General features: G+C 38.9%; 1 protein-coding gene across 3 annotated transcripts in view; it reads right to left on the minus strand.

Annotated features, from left to right (window-relative positions):
* The window catches only part of TBC1D12 (TBC1 domain family member 12), a 129,853-nt gene extending 104,453 nt beyond the window's left edge, over positions 1 to 25,400 (minus strand). For all 3 annotated transcript variants that reach the window (XM_032245661.1, XM_032245663.1, XM_032245662.1), the window contains exon 1: positions 24,266 to 25,400. In XM_032245661.1, coding sequence (XP_032101552.1) covers positions 24,266 to 25,221 — 956 coding nt within the window. In that variant the 5' untranslated portion in view covers positions 25,222 to 25,400. The remainder of the gene's footprint in view (positions 1 to 24,265) is intronic.
* Between the last annotated feature and the right edge of the window lie 288 nt (positions 25,401 to 25,688).

A 25,688-nucleotide genomic window follows, 5' to 3' on the forward strand; every position in this document is an offset into this window, starting at 1 on the left:
ATAGAATCAATCAAAAGAGTAAAATCAGTTTTAAAAATTAGAAATCATAACCTGATCTTCGAACTCTGTCTCAGGGAGGGGAAGCTGGACAGCTGAAAACATAAAACTTCCTGGACTTAGGTTTCCCCAAAGAATAAAAAGCCATAAAGAAAACATTATCTAGTGACCATGGAATGCTACAGCTGACTACATAATTAATTCAAAAAAGTATAACTACTGTCTCTTTAAACTCAGTACTTTGGTTACCCTTGAGTATTCTGGATTAAAGATCTGGCACAAAGAGTACTTACATTCTTTACAAACCTCAATCATTTTTCACTTGGAAAAAACTTTCAGCTGACTATAAGCAAAAAAGGTTTTTTTTGTTTTTGTTTTGCTAAATAGCTTAGGCTTTTTTAATAATTTTCTTTTTCAAGCTGTTTCTGAATCTTGTCTTTGTTATTACAAATCCTAAAAATGAAAAAAAAAAATAGAGAATTTTTATTCAATAAACATTAACTAACCAGATATTTTCAGAGATCAGGGCCAGAATTTTTATTCAATAAACAATTAACCAGATATTTTCAGAGATCTGAGCTATCAAAAAGGGAAAATTCAATATCACTCACTCTGTCAAAAAAACAGAAATTACAAGGCTGAATGTAAGGCTATAATTTTTTAAATAATAAATAATATTTTAGAGCCTGTAGGGACCTTAGAAAATATCTATAACATTTAGGAGTATTCAGAGAAAAATAAAATATAAAATTTTTTTTAAAAAGAGTATCCAAGTCAGAGGTTTTTTATCAAGAGTCAATGAACCTGCCAGGCATGGTGGCTCTCACCTGTAATGCCAGCACTTTGAAAGACCAAGGCAGGAAGATCACTTGCATATAGGAGTTCAAGACCAGTCTGGGCAAAACAGCGAGACTGCATCTCTACAAAAAATTAAAAATCAGCCAGGCATGGTGGCATGCATCTGTAGTCTCAGCTACTCAGAAGGCTGAAGTGGAAGGATCACGTCAGCCAGGGAGGTCAAGGCTGTAGTGAGCCTGATCACACCACTGTACTCCAGCCTGGGCAACAGTGAGATTTTTGTCTCAAAAAAAGTCAATGAACCTACACGAATGGGCTAGAGGTGGTCTACAAGCATTCTCAAATTGTGTGCACAATCCAGTAATGAGGTCAGGTAAGAAAAAAATATTGTATGCACAATTTTAAGTAAATGATTTGCTTATAGACCAAGTGTGGTGGCTCACACCTGCAATTCCAGCACTTTGGGAGGCTGAAGCCGGTGGATCATTCGAGCTTAGAAATTGTGGAGATTACCCTGTATAACATGGCAAAACCCCATTTCCATAAAAAGCATAAAAATTATCCAGGCATGGTGTCATGTGTCTATAGTCCCAGCTACTTGGGAGGTTGACATGGGAGGCTCACTTGAGCCCAGGAGGTTGAAGTTGCAGCGAGCTGTGATTGTGCCACCCCACTCCACCCAGGAAACACAGTGAGACCCTGTCTTTGAAAAAAAAAAGGATGGGGGGTTCCACACATTTTTCTTGGCCAGCTGTCGATACCTTTAATCAAATTCTCCTAAGATTGAATACAACACCCTACCACTTTGAAGATGGACTGATGACCCCATAGAGTCCTCGCCAAGGTCATACTACTGTTTGAAACAGGTCTCTCTTGCATTGTTGCTTTTCTTTCTAATCACATTCATCTTGTTCATGTCCCCATAACAATCAAGATGTAAGAGCTTCACAACTAATTCCTAATCTTTTCCATCCTACACATTGCCAAAATGACTTTAAACAATTCAAAAATATAAATTATTTTCTTACCCTCCAGAATACAGTCCAAGTGTATTCATGTTAGCAAGTCACTTTATGATATGTCTTATTTCTTATGGTAAATAAATTTCAGGCAATGTCTTACTGATAGAGATATTTTTCTCCTTCCTTCCTTCCTTCCTTCCTTCCTTCCTTCCTTCTCTCCTTCTCTCTCTCTCTCTCTCTTTCTTTCTTTCTGTGTGTGTGTGAAAAAGGGTCTAGCTTTGTTACCCAGGCTGGAGTGCAATGGCACAATCTCAACTCACTGCAACTTCCAACTCTCACGTTTAAACAATTCTCCTGCTTCAGCCTCCTGAGTAGCTGAACTTACAGGCATGTGCCACTGCACCCAGCTAATTTTTGTATTTTTAGTAGAGACAGGGTTTCACCACGTTGACCAGGCTAGTCTCAAACTCCTGACCTCAAGTGATCGCCCACCCTGGCTTCCCAAAGTGCTGGGATTACAGGTGTGAGCCACCACGCCTGGCTGAGATCTTTTTCTTCTTTTGCAGCAGGAGAGAACAAAATAGAATACATTTAAGGATAAGAGAAAAATGTAATTATAAAAAGTCTTGCTTTTGTGCTGCATGCTTGTTACACCATGTATGAAATGTTTCATGAAGAAAGTCTCTGTTGCTTTAGGACCAATAGCAGTATCTAAGATATTCAGAGGGAAGTCAGAAACCACCAGAAGAAAAGAGGAAAGATATAAGAAAGAACTTTTAGGACAAGCGCATAAGTGGTAATAAGGAACAACATTAGCAGAACATGAGCAAAATATTTCAGTCACCAGGAGGTAAGATACCTTTTAATATAGGAGAAAGGTGGGAAAGACAGGCAAGATGACTAAGGAAGGATGATAAATAAAACTAACCATATGTGTGAATACCTTTCCATTATGCCTATTGTATAAATACAACAGAAACTGAGTGTTTTTGTTTACAGTAACAGTAAAATGCCTTCATATGTATTTAATCTTTATAATAGATACAGGGTTTCTTTTGGAGATGACAGAAATGTTCTAAAATTGATCAGGGTGATAGTTGCACAACTCTACGAATGTGCCGAAAACCACCAAATTGTACACTTCAAAGGGGCAAGCTGTGTGGTATTTGAAGTATGCCTCAATAATGCTGTTAAAATTTTTTAAATTAAAAAAAATCAAATTTGACAATATATAAAAGGAAAAACAACAAGACCAAGTGGGCTTTATCTTGGCAATGCAAGGCTCATGCAATGCTTAAAAGCCATCAATGTATCCAATTATATTAATAGTCTAAAGGAGAAAAACCCACATATTACATCAATGGATACAGAAAAGTCATTTGGCAATATTAATAAAATTAAAAATTAAAAAAACCTATTAAGAAAAGGGAAGTTCCTTAGCTTAATTAAAGGCATCTACCAAAACATAAAAATAAATTTTAAAAACCCTACAGCTAACATCATACTTCATGGTGGTGAAAGATTAAATGTTTCCTGAGAATGGAAACCTGATAATGATGTCCATTCTTGCCATTCCCAACCAAAATCATGCTGGAAGTCCTAGCCAGTACAATAAGACAAGAAAAATTAGTAAGTCTTAAGAGTAAAAAGGAAGAAATAAATTTTTCTCTTATTTGCAGACAACATGGCTGTCTACATAGTTACCTCACAGAATCTGCAAAATAGTTCCTAGTAAGTCAAGTAAGATTAGCAGGATTACAAGATAAAAGGTAAGCACACAAAACTCAATCTTAGTTCTATGAATTAGTAATGAATAGTTAGAAACTGAAATTTTTAAGAGGTATCATTTATAATAACTCCAAAAAAATTAAATATTTAGTTATAAATGTAACAAAATATGACAGGATGTATATGTTGAAAATGTCAAAACATTGATGAAGGAAATAATAAAGACCCAAATAAATGGCTAGACATACTGTGCTCAAGAACTGAAAGACTGAACATCATAAAGATGTCAGTGCTCCCCAAGTTAATTAACAAGAATTATCTGTGAATAAAAACAAGTTGATTCTAAAATCAATATGAAAAGGCAAAGGAAATAAAATAGCCACAACAATTTTGCAGGTTTAATTAGCTGTCTTCTGCATTAAAATGTAAGGTCTTACTACTTGGTTGAGTTTCGGGGGGAAAAAAAAAAAGCGAGTTCTATGATGTCTCCACTGCATTAGTGTGTGAGCTCCAAATTTATTATTGTAACTTCAGTGCTGTGCTTTCACGCAATGAATGAAAGTCAGCTAATTTCAGAGAAATTGACTGAACAGGATACATGTAAACTTCACAATGCCGTGCACTCACTGAATATTTTCTTTTTGAAACTGACATAGAACAAAATTGAACATTTTTCTTTTGGTGTACAGTTCTACAAGTTTTATCAAATGTATAGATTTGTGTAACTACTATCACAATCAAGGTATGGAACACTCCCAATCCAGGTACAGAACACTTCATCACTCTAAAAAAACTCCCTCATTTTGCATCCACTGAAGTACAGAGAAAACAAACAAAAAACTCCTTCATGCTATCTCTTTATAGTCACACCCTCCACTAACCCCAGAAATGAGCTTGAAGATGGACTTGCAAACCAGAGTTAGTGCCAAAATTCTTGTTTGCCCCATGCAGCGATTTCCCATAATTTTATGTTGCCCTGGCATCCGTTTTTTAATATAAGCTTAACCTTCTCATACCAGAAGGAGGGCTCAGTCATCCTTGACAGTTTCCAGTTCTATACCTCCTCCAAGTTTCTCAACGTGGACCTCTTGGTGATCACCTCCCTATGGGACAGCTGAATACAACCTACTTAACTGGCCCCACTGACTGCCAAACTCTGCATGGATTGTGCAGACATGCACAGTGACCTTCTAGAACTCTTACCAGCTTACTTTAAACCCATTAATTAGAATTCCCCCCACAAGAAATCTGCTTAGATACGCCCTGGATGCCAATGGCCCATGGGGCCCCCTCTACCCTTCCCAGCACTGACCCATCTCCATGTGGTCTTCAGGCATACCATATATATACTCCCAGGGCCTGTAATAAAATCTTTATTCCATTTTGTGTCTCTTCCTATTGCTGAAGGGCTATTCTTTATTTTCAATTAAAATATCCCATCTCACGCTCCCTGAGCTAGTATCACACCACAGTGTTTCAACGTATGTTTGCATCCTTGGTTTCAACAGAAAGGCCTTATTCTAGCTCCTTCTTTTGTTGGAATATAGTTGGTGGTCAAATATGCTTACTGAATGAATGAAGGGAGAATTCAGACAAACAGAGATTGGAGAGAGGAAGAAAATGACAGATAAGTTATTACAACTAGAAAACACTACCAAGTATAAACAGGAAAGAACAGAATAGTTTATTTCCTTCTCCCCAAATCCTCAATAACTCTACTATTTATGGAAAGTTTTAATTATTTACCCTAGCATTAAAAGCTCTCCACAGTGGGGGCATAAATTATCTTTACAATATTATTTCATACTACTTTCTACAACTAGGAAAAATATGCAGTTGTCCTTCAGCATCTGTGGGAGACTGATTCCAGGACTTCCCTCAGATACCAAAATTCTCGGATCCTCAAGTCCCTTATATAAAATGGTGCACTATTTGCATATAACCTATACACATCTTCTTGTATACTTTAAATCATCTTAGATTACTTACTTATAATGCCCAATGCAATGTACATGCTATGTAAATAGTTGTTAAGACTATATTTTTTTAGGGAATAACAAGTAAGGAAGTCTGTACGTGCTCAGTACAGGCTAAACATTTTTTCTGGACATTCATAATCCATTGTTGGTTTAATCCATGGATGGGGAACCCACAGACAGGAAGGGTCATCTGATGTGGTTTAGGCATGCCTAGAACCCACTCCCACTTTTTGCCATTCCTTCTCTGAAACAGTAGCCCAATGTGGCTATTTTTGTAGTTTACGATCCGGTACCTCAGTCAGAGTTGACTGAACTGTACCAATGATAAAACAGACAAATTCATACACAGGCTATGACAATCAGACCCCCCAAATTTTTTAATAGAAGCCTTAGAGATTGAGACAGTTAAAGGATGGTGAATGCTTGAACTGATAATTCACATAGAGCTGGGACAGCTTCACAGGGCCTTTGTAGGTAGAAACCATGCATTTAACAATCAGGAGACAGAAAAGAGTCAAGAAAAACCAAGCATCTCTTGGAAGGCAGAGAAACCACTGTTCCTGGCACTCTGTAGTCCAGGTATAGTTAATTTTCTTATTTTACTTATTTTCTTTCTTTTATTTCCTCTCTCTCTCTCTCTCTCTCTCTCTCTCTCTCTCTCTTCTCTTGAGACAGGGCCTCATTCTGTCACCCAGGCTAGAGGACAGTGGCGTGATCATGGCTCACTGAAGCATCAAACTCTCTTGGGCTCAAATGATCTTCCCGTCTCAGCCTCTTGTGTAGCTGGGGCTACAGACTTGAGCCACAGTGCCCAGCCTAGTTTGTTTTTTTTTTTTTTCTTTTTCCAAAATGTCCACAAGATGCCTGTTATACATTAACAATAAATGCTTCTTTATTTAAGGTAGCTTAGCCAGGTGTGGTGGCTGATACCTGTAATCCCAACAACTTGGGAGGCTGAGACAGGAGGATTGCCCAAGGCCAAGAGTTCAAGACCAGCCTGGGCAACATACTGAGACACCCATCTCCAAAAAAGACAGCAAATAAATTAGCCAAGCACAGTACCTGCAGTCCCTGCTACTCGGAAGGCTGAGGCAGGAAGACTGCTTGAGCCCAGAAGTTTAAGGAAGTGAGCTATGATCATGCCACTGCACTCCAGCGTGGGCTATGGGACAAGGCTCTCTTAAAAAAAAAAAATAAACAAAGAAACAAACATTGTTTCCTGGTGGGAGTCCAGAAAAAATAAATAAATAAGATAGCTTAAGTGGGCTTCTGTTCTTTAGATATGAACCCTAAGATATCAGCTAAACTCTGTACTCAATACATTCTATACCTTCCTGCCTATGCTACAGATAGCTAAATACACATCTTATTTCCCCTATTAAAGTACAAACTGGTTACACAAACTTAGAACTATATATACATAAAATTTAAAATGTTTCTACTTTTGTGCATCAAATGGTACTATCAAGAAGGTTTAATGACACCCATAGCAGAATATAATTGCAAATCATTTATCTGATAAGGGTCTAGAATCCAACATAGGTAAAGAACTCACATAACTCAACACCAGAAACACAGCCCAATTAATATTAGGCAAAGGATTTGAATAAACATTTCTCCAAAGATGACATACAAACGGGCAACAAGAACATGAACAGATGCTCAGCATCATTAGTTATTAGAAAATGCAAACCAAAATCACAATGAAATACTAATCCAAACCCATTAAGATGGCTATAATTTTTTTTCTGAAAGAAAATAACAAGTGTTGGTAAGAACATAGAGAAACTGCAACCCTCATTCATTGCTAGTAGGAATGTAAAATGGTGCAGCTTTTAGAAAACAGTTTGGCAGTCCCTCAATGAGTTAAACATAGAATTATCCTATAGCCCCACAATTTCACTACTGGGCATAATACAAAAAGAATTAAAAAGCAAAGCTCAGGGATTATGCCCAAAGGAATTGATATCAGTATGTTTAAGAGATCCCTACACTCCCATGTTCAATGAAGCATTATTCACAATAGTCAAGATATGGAAACAATCTAAGTGTCCATCAGTGGATGAATGCATTTTAAAATGTAAATGTACACACTGGAATATATTCAGCATTTTTAAATTAGGAAATTCTGTCATTTGTGACAACATGGATGAAGAGAAAGAACATTATACTAAGTGAAATAAGCTACACACAGAGAGACAAATACCATATGATCTCACTTATATTTGGAATCTAAAAAAGTCAGACTAATAGAACTAGAGAGTAGAATGGTGGATACTAGAGGCCAAGGTCATCATGGGGGAAGGAGGTGGAGATAGGTGGAGGAGGGTGAGAGGGAAAAGGGGAAATATTGGTCAATGGATACAAAATGGATTTCAATTAGATAGGAGGAAAAGTTTTGCTGTTCTGCTGCATAACACAGTGACTACAGTTAATAATAATGTATTACGTATTTCAAAACAGCTAAAAGAGGGTTTTCTAATGTTCTCAGCACAAATCAATGATAAATGTTTGAGGTGACAATATGCTAATTAGACTGATTTGATTATTCCACAGTGCACACACATATCAAACATCACATTGTGCCCCATAAGTATACATTCATCAATTAAAAATAAAACTTGAAAGAAAAAAGTGTTCAAACAAAAACTGTGCACAAATGATACTAGCAGCACTATCCATAACAACCAAAAGATGGAAACAACCCAAATGTCTACCAGTGGATAAATGGATAAACAAAATGGTACATCCATGCAATGAACTATTATGCAACCATAAAAAGTAATGCTGTACTGAAGCATGCTACAATATAAATGAACCTTAAAAACATGCAAAGTGAAAGAAATCAGACACAAATAGTCACAAATTACATGACTCTTTTTATATGAAATATCCAGAATAAGCAAATGCACAGAGACCAAAAACAGATTGCTTGCTTGGGGACAAGGCAGAATGGAAGTGACTGCTTAGTGAGTACAGAGTTTCTTGTTGGGGTAGTGAAATGTTCTGGAACTAGACAGTCGTGCTAGCTGTACAATACTGTGAATGTATTAAATGTCACTAATGGTAAATTTTATGTTATATGCCTGTCTTACCTCAGGCTGCTATAAGTCTAAAATATCATCGACTTGGTGGCTTAAACAACAGACATTTGCTTCTCAAAGTTCTGCAGATGGAGAAGTCTAAGATCAAGGTACCAGCATATTTGGTGTCTGGTGAAGGGTCTCTTCTGGTTTTCAGACAGCTACCTTCCTGCTGTGTGCTCAAATATTAGCAGGACAGGAAAAGGGAAGTAAGCTCTCCAGGGCCTCTTCTTATAAGGGTGTTAATCCCATCTAGAGTCCCACCCTCTTGAACTCATCTACATCTAATTACCTCAAAGATCCCACGTCCAAATATCATTACTGGGAATTGGGGCTTCAACACATGAATTTTGGAGGGACACAAGCATTCAGTCCACAGCAATATATTTTACTGCAATAAAAAAAAAATTAACAGATTTATAAAACTGAACTTCCAATTATCAGTTTTTAAAATGTGGTTGCCAGCGTTCATCAACAGACTAACCGCTTACTTGTAGGAGTAAGTATCCCAAACCAAAAGCCATATCTAAACCACACATTTTGGTGAAATAAAAACTATTTCGAGGAGATTTACTTTTTTTCTTCCTGGCTTTGTTTGGTATTAAATATATTAAATAGAAAACTAAATTACACTGGTTAAGGCTTTCTAAACAAAATATAAAAATGACTGTTCCTATCAAAAGCTGTTTATTCTATATGAGCTGCTTTTAATTTTTCCCCCCCGACATGGAGTTGTGCTCTGTCACCCAGGCTGGAGTGCAGTGGCACAATCTCAGCTCACTGCAACCTCTGCCTCCCGGATTCAAATAATTCTCTTGCCTCAGTCTCCCAAGTAGCTGGGATTACAAGCGTATGCCACCGCACCCAGCTACATTTTATATTTTTTGCAGAGACAGGATTTTGCCATGTTGGCCAGGCTGGTCTCGAACTCCTGACCTTGTGATCCACCCACCTCAGCCTCCCAAAGTGCTGGGATTACAGACATAAACCACCGTGACCGGCCTTTTAAGTTTTATTGAATCTAAAATGTAGGTTAATATTAAAAACTTCACTGATTATAAACAAATGCTATTTAGCATGGAAACATACTAAATAACCTATATACTTAATATGTTTTAATATACATTAAATAACCTATACATTTAATACATTTAATAGTAAATGTACAAACCCTTAAGAATGAATAAAAGATGTATGTGTTTGCTATAAAAAAAAAAAAAAAATGGTTAGCCATGGTGGCTCAGCCTGTAATCCCAGCACTTTGGGAGGCCGAGGCAGGTGGATCACTTGAGGTCAAGTGTTTGAGAACACAGTGAAAACTCATCTCTACTAAAAATAGAAAAAATTAGCTGGGCACAGTGGCATGCACCTGTAATTCCAGCCACTCAGGAAGCTGAGGTAGGATAATCGCTTGAACCTGGGAGGCAGAGGTTGCAGTGAGCCAAGATGGTACCACTGCCCTCCAGTCTGGGTGACAGAGTGAGACTCTGTCTCAAAAAAAAAAAAAAGAAAAGAAAAAGAAAAAGAAAAATAGTATGTTTAGGGAGTTATTCCTTTAAACACCGACTGTTTTGCCATCACAGGGATAACTAAAGATTGCTCGGGTTTATGAAAATTAACAGAGCTGGATTTACTTGGAGATGACCAAATTTAAGGGTGGCAGACCCCAAGTTTCTAGTTTAATTATCCTTCAATTTAATCTATGTCTCTACACAGAGATAAAATAATATGAACAAGAACATGGTTCCTGTCTCTGGAGACTTTGCAATTTAGTAGAAGAGACATACATACATACAGGTAATTATGGAAGTCTCAATATTTTGTCTTTATCTCATTCAGTCCTCAAAAATGACTGACGAGTATACTGTCCCAGTCCACTTTTATGAAGCAATGTACAGAACTTGTACATTACATGTAAATACTTGATTTTGCAACAATTTTACACCTCCAGGGTTTTTCCTGAAGTTGTTTCCTTTCCAATCCACAACAGCAAAATATGTAGCCAAATAGCTATTCTGGCTCTTTTCTCATCCTCATCAAATTCCTTACAAAACATAGTAAGCATAATTTTTCACATGACTCTATTTTCATATCATCTCAATTCCTTCAAAAACAAAAAAATCAGTTCAAAGTTTATTTTCCTTAAAGCTTCATAAAAAGGCTACTGGTATATGTCTCACTCAACTTATTAACAACCTCTTCTTGCAGAGATTGAAAGATTTATTTAAAGCTATTTACTTTTTCTCTCTAACCCAATATGACTGGTAAAAAAAAAATTATTTACATCAACTATCTTGATATCACATTTTGAAAAGGAGACTGACAAGCACCCATAAACTACCATAACTATCTCCATGCTCCAGTTTCTTAAGTCGCAAATCATCTGCCACACTGCTATGCAAGTCATTGTTCTGAAATGTAGTTATAAGTATGACTCCATTGTTTAAAAAACCCACAAAGCTTCCGTGTACTGCCACCTCTCACTGAATCAGTTTAAATTACTTCGTTCTGTCAGACAAATTTAGCGCCCCCATAATCTAGACCCAACCTTTTTGCCTCAGTTTTTGACATACTACCTCATATATCCTAGGGGCAATCATACTAATGAGAATCTGCAGTCCCAAAAAGTGCTGAGCTATTCTATATATAATTCTGTATATGTTATTTTTACTTGTTCTTCATCAGCCTCATTCTAACCCAAACCCTCTTCATTAGTAAAAGACTAAGCTTTCATGTTTCATCTACTGTAAAGTTCCTAACTTCCTATGTCAAAATTAATCACTTCTTCCTCAGTGCTACTGATGTATCCTCATACTCTCTTTTATAACTGTTTTAAAAGAGTCCATATTTAAAGGAGCAACTAACTAAACATAAAGATTTTGGTAAAATACTTGTGGCAGCTGCACAGCTTTTAAGAAAATCCAAATTACAGCATCTGTAAGTCAAATGTTGTAATATAAAGGAAGTGCTGAATTTTGTTTTATAAATATCAGTTTTGTAAGCACTTTTATAGGACTCCCTTATCTGAAACGTTTTAAATAAAACGTTCTAATTTCCTATGTGCCTAATATACACATAGGGTTCACAAGAATTTCTTGAATGAATAAATAGTAAGAAAATTGCAAACTAATTCATAAGAACTAAAAAGGGGTCTGTAGCAATCTTAAATGTCTGAAAGGTAATCATGTAAACGAATTGAATTGTTTTTTGTGGTTCTAAGGAACTGTGGAACTATGAGCATTACAATGAAATACACTGTACTTCCACATAGAACCGTCTAACAACTAATACCCTCAATAGGCTCTGTTGAGAAAACTGAGCCCCAAATCAGTAAAAGAATTCAAGCAAGACTAAATAACATCTATCAGATGTCTAAACCTTCTAAGAATAAAAAGGCATACTATGGTAGTTGCTGGTGCTTTGCTTTGTTGACATTTTGCTCATGTCTGACCTAGAAATACATCCTGAACTGATGGTATGCATGATAGAACTCTTCTTCTGGTAGCACAGGCAAAACCTGGAACCTGACCAAGGTAATTGTATTTTTTTCCCCACATAGTGTTATGTTTCTATCAAATGGACAACTAAATCAAAAGATTATGTTTCAGTGGTATTGCAGAAGGCAATACAATCTTATCTACTCATTAAGTCGCTAGTTAGAAAATTTTATAGCAGTTATAATCTAAAATTTTCCCTTCATGCAGTATAGTTCTCAGCTATGTTATCTGCATGCCCAGCTTTGCAAGTTAATCCTTATCGTAGTATTCTTGACAGTATTACTGTGCTTCTGGGAGTATATCACAAAGATGGACATTATCCTCCAGTTATTTATTCAATTAATATGCTAGTTACCTTATAATAATAATTACCTATCAAAAGTTTTATTTTATTAGTCTTTAGATCAAAAATTTGGTGACCAAAACACAAGTGTGAATCATGAGTCCTTTGTTTTCTAAATAACATTCAAGGACTATCAACCTCTTTAACCCTAGGTAGTACTAACAGTGTTGTCCTGCATGATCTGCACATGTACCCCAGAACCTAAAGTACAATTAAAAAAAAAAAAAGTCAATGACTGAGGTGGGGTTTAAGGCTTATATAAGTACAAAAAAGAAACTTAAATGTTATCCTTCTTCAAAAATACAGAAACTATTTTTCAGTTGGGATGTTTTACTTATTTAAAACTTCAATAACTTACTTTAGAACTTAAATTTCTATGTACTATATCTTCCTGGTAACGACTATGAATTTTTCCCATGTGGGTAAGAAGGATTTTAATTCCATATGCTAGATTTACCTTGGTACTTGTAGGAGAAATTTTCATTTCCTTTTAGCACTGGAACTTAAATAAGAATACAGTGTGTACAGCTGTATATTGCATTTATTTTACCTTTTGATACATGTACATTTTAGTACCTAAAACTATTGTACTAACAACCTAAACTTATAGAGCCTAAATTAAACTTTATATATATAACCTGTTATTAAAAAATAGTTCAGTTTCACAGTATGGCCTATTAAGAAGCCACTGGGAGACAGGGACATTAGGGAAGTTAAGGAGAGACATAGAAAATACTGTAAAGTAAGAAGTGGCTAGAAATATCTACAAAGGCACTAAGGTAGGCCAAGTAAAAAACTTAGAAAAATATGGAAATAATCTGTGGTCATACTCTGAAACCAACAGCCCTAAGTACTAACTACAGGGCTAACTTCTACCTAACATTTATTCTCTCCAGCAATTTCTCTCTCTACAAATATCTTCAAACTCATTTTCTAACAGTTCCTAGTTTTCTCTCACCATATTTCTAAACCCTCAAATTTTCTTTATTGTCTTCTTACCACCTTAACAAGAATAATATGGAAACAATGTATTATCTTTAGCTTTATTTTATATTCTGTGTCCTGCTTTTCAAAAACACATAATGTGAACATTTTATATTTTTCTCACACAAAAAAAGTAAACTGTTACAGTATTTGAATGACTTTTTCCTGGGACAACAACAAAAAAGTATTTGCCCTACTTGACTAAAAGATGGCTACAAACAGTCTAGATGAAAACCAGATTTGGAAATTCTAAATAATGCCTAATGTATGATGGATAGTTGTACATTACAGTATTTGGGAAAATATGAGAAAACAGCACATAATTTGATTTTTAAATTGTTATGTTCACTTCCAAATTTAAAATGTTTTAATCTGTGTGTGGTTAGAGACAAGCAGATGGAAACATTTTTTTAACAAAAAAAGTATCGAACATAAAATTCAAATTAAAAAAAAAAAAAACCTGAAAAGCCAAATTCAGAGATGAGTTAAACACTTTATCAAGTTCACTCTCAAACTAGTTCTAAGTAAGGAGCATGACTTAGAGCTTGATTTCCAAAGGTAAACTTCTTTTAATTGCAGGAAAGAGCATGTTGAAAACCCAGACGGTCACATGTGTGTCCCTCTCTTTCTTATTTTGGCCACAGAAATAAGAAGCATAAGAAAGGCTGAAGCAGCAAATGTTGGAGGGAAGAAAGCCATGTGCAGTATGCAGGATTTCTTCTTAAAGGCATGGAAAAGAATTACAACTAGCAGCATTAAGTAAGGAAAATTAACGCTCTTTTCATGGGCTCTAAGAAAGGTAAAGGTATGTCAACAAACTAAGTAGACCTGAGGAAATTTTTAAAAGTTAAAGCTTTTCACAAGACAGGCAAGCATGGCTATCTAAAGAGCATAAAATGAAAATAAAAGACTTTTCCCATCAATAAAAAGGAAGTCTAGATTGAATTAGGCAGAAATAATTTCTCAACCAAGTAAAGATCAGCAAAGTACTTCCAGATTTGTATTATGAACCTGTTCTCTATTATACACCTCTGTTTATACTCATCTATTACATAGTACCTGAATACCAATTTTAAATCAGTAAAGCAAAGTGAGCTATAAAGGTGTGTTGTACTTGCTTTCAGTCACTACCTGAGGAGACCTGCCTATCAACCAGCCCAGTATTTCAGTGGTTATAGTCTGGGAATCACCTGCATCAGAATCACTTAGGGGTCCTTTTAAAAAGTTGGATTCCTGGTGGACCCCACCCAAGATCTATGTGGTCCTCAAGGAATCTGCATTCTTAACAACCCTCACGCTTCCAACTAATTTTAAACACTAAATTTAAGAATCACTGTAGTAGGGTCCAAGTAACTATCAGCCATAATTATCTGAAGATAACTCATAGTGTAGCTAACAGAGTTCCTAGGGAGAAATAAGCAGTCTCAAAAAGGACACACTTGGCCTTTCTGCATACATTTAAAGATGGATAACAGATGTGTCATCTCAAAATCTCCAAATGTTTCCACTCTTTCCCAAAACCTTCCTACCACAATATACTAAGTATGAAATGCATGAATAAGCCAAGTTAAACATTTCATGAACTTAAACTAAAAAATTGGCTTTGCCTGTCTATAAAAGTTTCATAAGACAATAAAAGATACAAATATTTTAATCTTTCTCAGCATTCCTTCCTTTCGTTTCCTTCTCATATTTGCTTTTTACTCAAAGCTTTAAGACTTCTAGAAATGTTATATCACTATACCAGAATCTATTTTAACATCTATCCAATCCCATGTACAAATTGTGCTTAAAAATCTTCTACTACACAAATTGTGGAATGTTTCCTCAGACAGTACACAAAAATTCATCCAGTATCTTCCTTTCTTCAAATCAGTGGATTTCAGTGGTGAAATTACAAAAGGGATTATAGTAGTCTTGCTACAGTCTGAATTGTTATTTGCCACATAGTAAAAACAAAGAATGTAAAATATTATTTAATCCTCTTGGCCATCCCGTGAGGTAGGCATTATTATTATCCCTTTTATGGATGAGTTGCCTAAGGTCCAGAGACGTCCAGAATTAAAGAGCTAGTAAGCTAATTCAAGCCCAGGCAACGTAACTCTAGAACCAGCCTTTTTAAGCACCACACTATCTTGTAACTTGAAGATGCCACTTAGGATTAAGCAATTCACCAAAACCTAGTTGACAAGCTGAATCAACTACATGCAAGTTTCTCTTTTTTTGGAGACAGTCTCACTTTGCCACCCATGTTGGAGTGCACTGGTACGACCACAGCTCTCACTGAAGCCCCGACTTCCCAGCTTAAGTGATCCTCCCACTTCAGCCTCCCGAGTAACTGGAGCTACAAGTGCACACCACCATACACAGCTAGATTTTTTAAATTTCTGTAGAGACAGTGTCTCACTATGTTGCCTAGGCAGCCTTGAACTCCTAGGCTCAAGTGATCCTCGCACCTGGGGCTCCCAAATCGCAGGCATGAACCACTGGGCCCAATCAGGCAACTTTCTAAAAATGCAGATTCAACAGCCAAATAGTAAGTTTCCTGAATTCAGACTAGGTGGAGGTTGTGAATTAGAGAATCTAATTTTGTAAAATGTGCTTTTAGGTGCTTCAAAAAATTTTTTAAATAAAATGAACAGGATCTTGCTATGCTGCCCAGACTGCTCTGGAACTCCCGGACTCAAGCAAATCTCCTGCCTCAACTTCCCAAAGTGCTGAGATTACAGGCATAAACCACTATAACTGGCCACTTTCAGGTGATTTTGAAATATATCAAAAGCTAGAAACAACTGTACTAGTTTACCAAAGTGGCACACTAGCAACCTTCATGAAATAACTCATGGTCTGGAAGTTAAAGGCTTAAGTTCCAGTTAATTGATTAACTAAAATGTACTTATTACCCCATTCTCTCTCTCTCACTACCCCTCCCCATCTCGAGGAAATAATAAGAAAAAAGGGCTGCTGCTCTGTGCCATCTTCACATGAAAAACTAAACAAAGATCACTGATATTTCTATCTTGATTACTCTAAGACAGAGTCAGACCTTTACTAAAAGAAACATTAAAGGTGGAATTTAGAGTTGAAAGGAATAGTTCTATCTCTGACATTCCTCTCATGTTACAGAGGGGAAAAAAAATCCTGATTTTTAAGCTTCCTCTTTAACTCAGTTCACATTTGTAATATTTAACCGGTAAATATTTGTGGTCTACTACTGTGTGTACATCAGAATTGTGTAATATAATACCACTATATTATAAATGGAAGTGACTCTGAATATCCCAATTTCATGGATAAGGAAACTAAAGTCCAGAAATACAGTGATTTGCCCAAGGTAACACAATTATTTAATGGCAGAAGTTGTTACCTAGGACAAAAACCAAGTTACTTATCTCTCAAGCATGGTATTTTCACTACACCAAAAGCTAAGTGTTTGTTCTTAAATTAATAATTCATAGAAATCAGTGTATTAGCTTCAAGCCCTATGAGTACATCTATAGTCTAGTTGTAATTCTTACATTAATTAGCTGTCTGATTTTGGGCAAATAACTGTAAAATACCCTTCCTAGGTCACATTAATATGTCAAGAACAACAACAACAACAAAAATGTGGCCAGGCACAATGGCTCACACCTGCAATCCCAGCACTTTGGGAGGCAGAGGTGAGCAGATCACTTGAGATTAGGAGTTCGACACCAGCCTGAGAAACATAGCAAGAACCCATCTCTATTTTTAAAAAAAAAGAAAAGAAAGAAAAGTTATGAAGAAAACACATATGAAAATAATTTTAGAAAAATGTGAAATTATGTAGAATTAAGATACATTTTCATATTTTTCCCAGAGGCAAAAAGATACTGGTTTTTAAATCTTGTAAATGCTGTTCCTAAATAGTGTACAATGAAAAGCTCTGAAAAAATCATTGTTCTAGGTTAAATAACTCATTATCATGCATAACTCATTTCCAATATTAAATTAATACTACCTTGCTAGATCGTGTCTAGCAAACAAAAGATTATTTCTCTGTCAACAGCATCACTGGCTTTCCATGGAGTATTAAGACATGAATAAAGTGATCACTGAACTTCCTTCCACTTAAAAGATCCAAAATCTTAAAAGTAAAAACTTCCACTTAAAAGTAACATAACCACTCCCCAAATAAAAACTTTTTTGGCAAAATCTCTATGGTAAATTAAGTGAGAAGTTTAATTAACAGCATTGTACCAATGTTAGTTCCTTAGTTGTGACAAAGGTACCATAATTATAAAGTGCTGTTAGCCAAAGGGGAACTGGGGGAGGGGTGTGGAAACTCTCGGTATTACCTTTGCAACTTTTCAACAATCTAAAACTATTTAAAAATAAAAGGTTTATTTTAAAAATTAAAAAATAAATCTCTATGGCCATTTTGGATAGTTTAGAGATTTCTATCAAACAAATAACTCCAAGTTAGTATTATAATAATAGGCTGCTTTGCTTACAGGTCTGTAGTAAAATAATGCTAATTTGGCTGGGTGCATTAGCTCATGCCTGTAATCCCAGCACTTTAAGAGGCCAAAGCAGGCAGATCACTTGAACCCAGGAGTTTAAGACCAGCCTGACGAACATGGCAAAACCCTATCTCTACAAAAAATACAAAACAAAATTAGCAGGTCATAGTGGTGCGTGCCTGTAGCCTCAGCTACTTGGGAGGCTGAGCTGAGAGGATCAATAGAGCTCAGGAAGCTGAGGCTGCAGTGAGCTGTGATCATGCCATTGTATTCAAGGCCTGGATGACAGAGTGAGATCCTGTTTTAAAAAAAAAAAAAAAAAAAGTTAATTTAATTTAGCACTTCAAAGTAATATGTTTGAGTGCTTAAATTATCTTACTTCCACAAAAGTCAGAGTTTCTGAATACATTCTACCTAATCTGTATTCAGGTTATCACATTTCTAATCTGCCAACTGAAAACCACAAATTTTTAAGGTGAAGTCCTGAACCAATGCTGGAATTCCAATGGTTTAGTGTAGGTCCCTAGAGTGTTGCTTTTTGAGTTTTTAAAAGAAAATACTGGATCTGAGATAGGGGAAGGAGACCCAGGGAAAAGATATAAAAGGCTCTTGAGTCACTGCTCCCCAATTTAACATAATGGTAGATTCACAACACTCTAAAATCCTAACAGACTTTTGCGTTTATTCTAGAGCAATTAATTACATATTATTTTCAGCTTTTCTAAAATTTTAAATATTAATTATATTAGCATGGTTGATCCTGAACAAAACAGATTTGAATTAAATAGATTCTTCCTTCATTCTCCTTGTAAATAATTATATCAGAGTATTAAAAAGCTGCGTGCTTTGGGAAGCTTTTAAAATCTTTTAAAACATCAGAAGTTTCATATTTTGCCTTTTCTTTAGTGATTTGAGAAAGGAACTTTTTTTCGAGAAACTCACTTTGAAACTGTAGTCTTTATTTTAGTTGACTGGGAGGAATACATACTATGGAACAAGTAAGGGAGCCTTACAGGACAGAGATGTTTATGATGGTTCAGTTAGATGAATTATGATTTTGTCAACTAGCACAAATTCCAGGTGGAAAAAAGGATGTGTCTAACTTTGCTGTTTCTGAGAACCTTAAGAAAAATTATACCTATAGGAATTTAGATTTTCCCATGTCACATTTAATAAGAACACAAAAAAATTTTCATCGATTTTCATATTAGAGAGAATGGAGAGTATTTAGATGTGAAAAATCACTGAAAGAGTCTTTAGTTTTTCCTATTCAACCCAACCATTGTAAAAAGAGCTCTGTGAAAATAGCTTTTGCCATAATATTTACAAAGTTTCAGAAGTCAACAACTACAGAGAAAGCCATATGGATCCTGCATGTTTCAAAATCTATAAATTAAATTTCCTTTTCAGTTAAAAAGAAAAAAATATTTGATTCTTTCTTCTCTACCTTAGCAATGCCCTTTAAGGCCACCAAATTCATATAAAGACTTGGCCAAAAAAAAAAAAAAAAAAATGATCAGCTCTACCAGGAAACACAGATAAGTATCTATGTTTCTAAATAAAAGTAACTATGCCAATGCAATCCTACCAAGCTTCAAAAGTATTGAATGGCCTAAAAACAAACAAACAGAAAACTATGACAGAGTCTACCTATGTAAAAAATAAACCATTCTACTTAGAAAACAAGACAAGAATTTACTTAAAGGACCCATAAAAATGGTTTAGAACTTTTTTTATTCTTTTTTTTTTTTTTGAGACGGAGTTTTGCTCTTGTTACCCAGGCTGGAGTGCAGTGACTCAATCATGGCTCACCGCAACCTGGAACTCCTGGACCCAGGCAATCCACCTGCCCTAGCCTCCAGAGTAGCTGAGACTATAGGCACGCATTACCATGCCCGGTTAGAACTACTTTTTAAAAAGAGTAACAAATGGATCCTTGAGAAATTAAGGCAAGCTTGGAAACACAAAAGATTTTGAAAAAGTTTTCACTCCTCTTCACTGCTGCGTGGTACCCATCTAGCATTTCAACTATTTTTTGTTGCTGTCGTTTTGAGACAAGTCTCACTCTGTTACCCAGGCTGGAATGCAGTGGCATGATCTCAGCTCACTGCAACTTCCGCCCCCAGGGTTCTAACAATTCTCCTACTTCAGCCTCCCTCATAGCTGGGATTACAGGTGCCTGCCACCACGCCCAGCTAATTTTTTGTATTTGTAGTAGAGACAGGGTTTCACCATGTTGACCAGGCTGGTCTCAAACTCTTGACCTCAGGTGATTCACCTGCCTTAGCCTCTCAAAGTGTTGGGATCACAGGCGTGAGCCACTGAGCCCAGTCGCATTTCAACTTTTATAGACAGGTAAGGGTCAAGGATCTGAGGGAATGTTATTTCTGTGGCTCTGATAGCCAAGTCACCATAAACACAGAAGGGTGTCTATGTGAAGCTGAAGCAAGCCCCCAGTAGGAACTGAAATAGATAGAACTCACCTCATGTGAAAGGGAAGGAAAGTGGGAGATGACCACTAATGCCCTCCAAAATGAAAGCAGTCATATTCTAAATGAATTCCTCTATTTCCTATATGATATCTACCAAAATGATGGTTTCTTTTTTTTTTTGGGGGGGGGGGGAGTCTTGCCCTGTCATCCAGGCTAGAGTGCAGTGGCACAATTTCAGCTCACTGCAGCCTCTGCCTCCTGAGTTCAAGCAATTCTCTGATTCAGCCTCCCAAGTAGCTGGGATTCCTGGCGCCCGCCACCACACCCGGCTATTTTTTTTTTTTTTTTTTTTTTTTTTTGTGTATTTTCAGTAGAGACAGGGTTTCACCATCTTGGCCATGCTGGTCTTGAACTCCTGACCTCATGATCCACCCACCTTAGCCTCCCAAAGTGCTGGGATTACAGGCATGAGCCACGGTGCCCTGCCCAATGTGTCTTAATTTAATATATAACTATGTAGTAACAGACACATTGTTGTAAAATGTTCCCCCTTCTTAAGTAAACATAAAACTGTTTTTTTGTTTTTTTTTTAATCCTTCTGTTATAGATTTTTGCCTAGTTAAGGGAAGTAGAAGGGAAGCATGGAGGATAAACAGGTGGGAGAGAAAAGAGCCATAAAGTGAACAAAGGTTATGGACTGAACATAAATATGGACTGGAAATCAGGAATCCTGGTTTCAAATCCCAGCCTGCCACTAGCTAACTAAATTACCTTCTTTAGACAATGAGATTCCTCATCTAAATAAATGAGGTGGGAGTAAGGGTTGGACCCAAGAACAAGATTCCATCCCGAACAAGCCGCTTCCAAAGAGAACTCTCACCGAAGCTTCAGAGTTGAGAATGGCAACTATGCATCTGGGGTTGGGGTTGGATCTCTTGGGTTGTATTGTGAGACAAGGGTAACTTCTAATTATTTTCACTGAGGATGGAGACTGTTCAAAATTACACTACCTAAGTAGAGCACAGTAAAAGGGAATCCATGAAAGCTACCAATTGAACCCAATCTGAATGGTGTTCTTCATACCAGTGGCTAGGTATTGCAGATTCAGAGATGAATGTCACAGTTCCTGCCTTTAAGATGCTCAGAATTCAGTTAAGGAAAACTGTACCTGACTCTGCCCTTTCTTTCCCAAGAATGTCATATAAAGAAAGCACTGACTCCTAGAGTCTTAACATTCAGACCTCTGTCAAGAAAAATGAGGCTTAGAGAAATTAACTTTAAGGCACCTAAGTTTTCTGACTTCAAATCCAGTGCTGTGATACATATGAATAATGTGGTTATCTGAATGTCATCTAGCTATATTAAGTTCCATTAGTCTGAAAGTAAAAGAAAATTGTAAAATTAAATCAAAATTCCTGCCTACTTAAAAACCTTGGAAAACGAAAGAAAAAACAAAACTCCTGCCTACTGCTAATAATATTTAAGCCTCTCATAAATAATATTGTTGGCCAAGCACAGTGGCTCACGCCTGTAATCCTAGCACTTTGGAAGGCCAAGCAGGTGGATCACCTGAGGTCAAGAGTTCAAGACCAGCCTAGCCAACATGGCAAAACCCCATCTCTACTACAAAAATACAAAAATTAGCTGGGCATGTGGGCGGGTACCTGTAATCGCAGCTACTTGGGAGGCTAAGGCAGGAGAATCACCTGAACCCAGGGGAACGGGGCAGGGTGCACAGGTTGTAGTGAGCTGAGATTGGGCCACTTCACTCCAGCCTGGGTGAAAGAGTGAAATTCCTTCTCAAAAAAAAAAAAAAAAAAGTCATAAATTCCAACACATATGTATCTATCTGTCTTCAAACTTAATCCCCACTAGCCTGCACCCCACCTGCAGGTCAGAGGCAGTTGTCTAAATCATCACTATTTGCAATACGTGGCAGAAAGCATGAATTTAGAGTATAATGGTTGAATTTGTAATCTCCAAAGCCCCTCCCAGATCTAAAATTGCCTGACATCTGACCTCAAAACATGATCAAGACAGATATGACCAATAAACACCCAAAGGCCACACAGTATCACAAATTTATAAACCTAACTCACCTTGAGATCTTTTAGAATATTGCCAGTACACACTTTAAATATATTTTTGCAACTATATTACAACTACAGATCTCATTACTATATATATTGTCCTTAGTAACACAAAATTAGGATTTTCCACTCTTAAGAAATTTCATATTTGTAAATTTATACAAGCAAAAAAAAGGGAATAAGGTAGAAAGGAATAAGAAATATCAATTATAATCAGAAAATTGTGCCCTTATATCTACAAATATGTATGCTAATTGCATAACCTGCTAAAACTTGAGCAAAGAATTTGCTTCTTTCACTTCTGGTTATAGTCAAGATACCTGAAAAGAGCAAAACAGAGTAGAGAGAACTCTATAAAGGAAGGTTTTACAAGTTGGGGATATTTTCCTATTTGCCTAGAGATTTAAAAAAGGGTGTCAAAATCTAACTCAAGGGAAATTGCTTTTACAGTAATGTGCAACTATTTTCTGACTACTTTTATTTATCCCTATTAAATCAACAAAGCCCCATCCTGAAATCTGCAATGTCCAGCACTATAAGTTTTTTTTTGTTTGTTTTGTTTTGTTTTGTTTTGAGAAATGGAGTGTCGCTCTTGTCCCTCAGGCTGGAGTGCAATGGCGCAATCTAGGCTCACTGCAATCTCCACCTCCCAGGTTCAAGCAATTCTCCTGCCTCAGCCTCCCTGCCACCACGCCTGGCTAATTTTTGTATTTTTAGTAGACTAAGTTTCAGCACGCTGGCCAGGCTCCTCTCGAACCTCTTACCTCAAACAGTCCTCCCACCTCAGCCTCCCAAAGTGCTGAGATTACAAGCGTGAGCCGCCGCGCCGACCCTAACGTAATTTCAAGCATATCTTGTGGGCCCGACTCGGTAGCTCAGGCCTGTAATCCCAGCACTTTGGGAGGCCGAGGCGGGTGGATCACTTGAGGTCAGGAGTTCCAGACCAGCCTAGTCAGCATGGTGAAACCTTGTTGCTACTAAAAATACCAAAAATTAGCCAGGCGTGGTGACATGTGCCTGTAATTCCAGCTATTGGGGAGGCTGAGGCAGAAGAATCACTTGAACCCGGGAAGTGGAGATTGCACTGCACCGAGATCACACCACTGCACTCCAGCCTGGGAGACAAAATGAGACTCTGTCTTAAAAGAAAAGAAAAGAATATCAAGTCAAATCACAAATACAATCCCATTAAAAAAAAAAAAAAGTTATTGGGGGGGAAAAGTGGAGGCTTATCTGGGAGAATTAGAGAAAAGTCTTTCCTAAGGTAAAGCACCAATTTGGCTTAAATACTTGAGATCAAATTCTAAACACCAAATTGCATTTTAATAAAGGACACTGAAACAAATGATTAACCACTATGAAGCACAACCACTTCTGATTTTAAGAATTCACAAACCACTTGAATGGATTTAGACTCTATGCAAATACAGCAAATAGACAGCTCTGCAAAATGACTTCCTTTTCTCTTTCACAACCACACCCGTACACACATACCGCCTCCCCGCAACAACCTAAATCCTTGTAGTACAGTTTTTAAAAATTGGGGACGGAGAAGGTTATCTGTTTTTTCCAGAAAAGGCAAGTGCAGATGTGGCACTAGCCAGCTGACCAAACCTGACTGCTCAGAAGCCAGGTATGATTGACAGGTACGCCTCCAGCCAACAAGGCAACAGAAATACTCGCTGTCCACAGACCTCATAACTTCTACAGAAACACAAAGCCAAGCCAGTTCCTCTTCCTCCAGTGACAAATCAAAGCTAAGTCCTGACGCTTGCGGGGCCGGCACGGAAGCGGCAGACCGAACTCCGGACTCCCGGCTCAGGCTCCGACCCAGGCCCCGGCCCCGGCCCCGGCCCCGCCCCGAGTCCCCACGCAGCCTGCGCTGTACCTGGCGAAGAAGTCCGCGAAGCCGCCGCTCCGTCGAGCCCGGGCCGAAGTCCCCACGGGACCCTGCTCCGCGGCGGGCGAGGGCACCGGCGGCCCCGCCGGGGGCAAGTAATCGCAGGCGCTCTGACCGCGGCTCACCTCGAACGTGTTCCGAGAGTTCAAGTGAATGTCAGAAAAGCCCAGGCGCGGCTCCGCACCCCCACTAGTCCTCTCGGCCGAGGGGCCAGAGGGCGCGCCCTCTTGGGGACTCCCGGCGCCGGCCCTGGGCTGCTCCGAGTACTCGCTACTGCTGCAGCTGCTGGCCGGGCTGTTCCCGGAGCCGCTGCCCTCGCCCTCGGGCTCCTCGGCGTCCGCGGCCACCAGGCAGCAGCTCCGCAGCGGGTCCTCAAGCGGCGAGGCCCAGTCGGACGTGCTGCCCGCGCCGTCGGAGTCCTGGTCGCCAGGCCCCTCCAGGCGGAGGCGGCCGCAGGGGCGGCGGCGGCGCGACTCCCGGCCGCCGGCGCGCGCCAGCCCGCGAGCCTCTTCCAGATCGCGACAGTCCCGGCCAGGCAGAAAGCCCGAGTCGCCGTTGGTCATGCCTCCGTGTCGCGGCGCGGGGCCATCCGCCACCTCCGCGCCGGGGTGCTTGGAGCCCGAGTCCAGCGGACAGGCGTCCGATGTTGGAGCTGCCGAGGGCGGCTGGGCGCCGGCCTGACCAGCGGGGAGCGGACAGTGGCAGAGCCCCGGCTCCAGCTGTTCCCCGGCCTCCGCGAGGTAACACTGAAGGAGCTGGCGAGGCGGCGTCTCCTCCTCCTCCTCTTCAGCGTCCTCCGGCGGCTCCACAGCGTCGACGCCTCCGCCAAAGCCGCCCGTGGCCCGGATTACCTTCCCGTCCTGGCCCACGGGCTCGGGCGCAGGCACCGGGAGCAACTTGGGGTTTCTTCCCGAGCAGGCTCCGGCATCCTCCGGACCCACCATCTGGGGGCGGTGGCTGCCGCCCCAGGAGGCAAGGAAGGACTCCAACCGCAGGCTTGGCTGGAGAACAGCTCTGGGTGCTGGGACCGCGGCGACAGCCGCCGCAACGTTCCCAGACCCACCCCTCCCACCCGCCGGGTCGGACAGTTGCGGGAGGGCGGGCACGCGCCAGGACTCGCGCACGCGCAAAAGCCGGACCGGTCAAGCCCCGACCTGGAGATTCCCCGAACCATAGAGACGGTAGCTAGAGAGACGCAGGCTGCCAATCTAGGATCCGCCATCTGGATGGTGGAGGCTGGTTGGCCCGCTCCAAGCCTGACAGTTCTTACAGAAGCGCGGGAATTGCTCGCTTAACAAAAATTCACTTGATGTATTTCATTTATGGTAGTAAAATACTCCCATATTTGGGAAGCATAAGCGTGGGTAAGTCCTTCCAGCTCTAATTGGTCACCAGTAGACTCTACGATCTT

This window comes from Sapajus apella, unplaced genomic scaffold (assembly GCF_009761245.1).
Source record: "Sapajus apella isolate SASKATOON/1434 unplaced genomic scaffold, GSC_monkey_1.0 scaffold58, whole genome shotgun sequence".
NCBI classification, from domain to species: domain Eukaryota; kingdom Metazoa; phylum Chordata; class Mammalia; order Primates; family Cebidae; genus Sapajus; species Sapajus apella.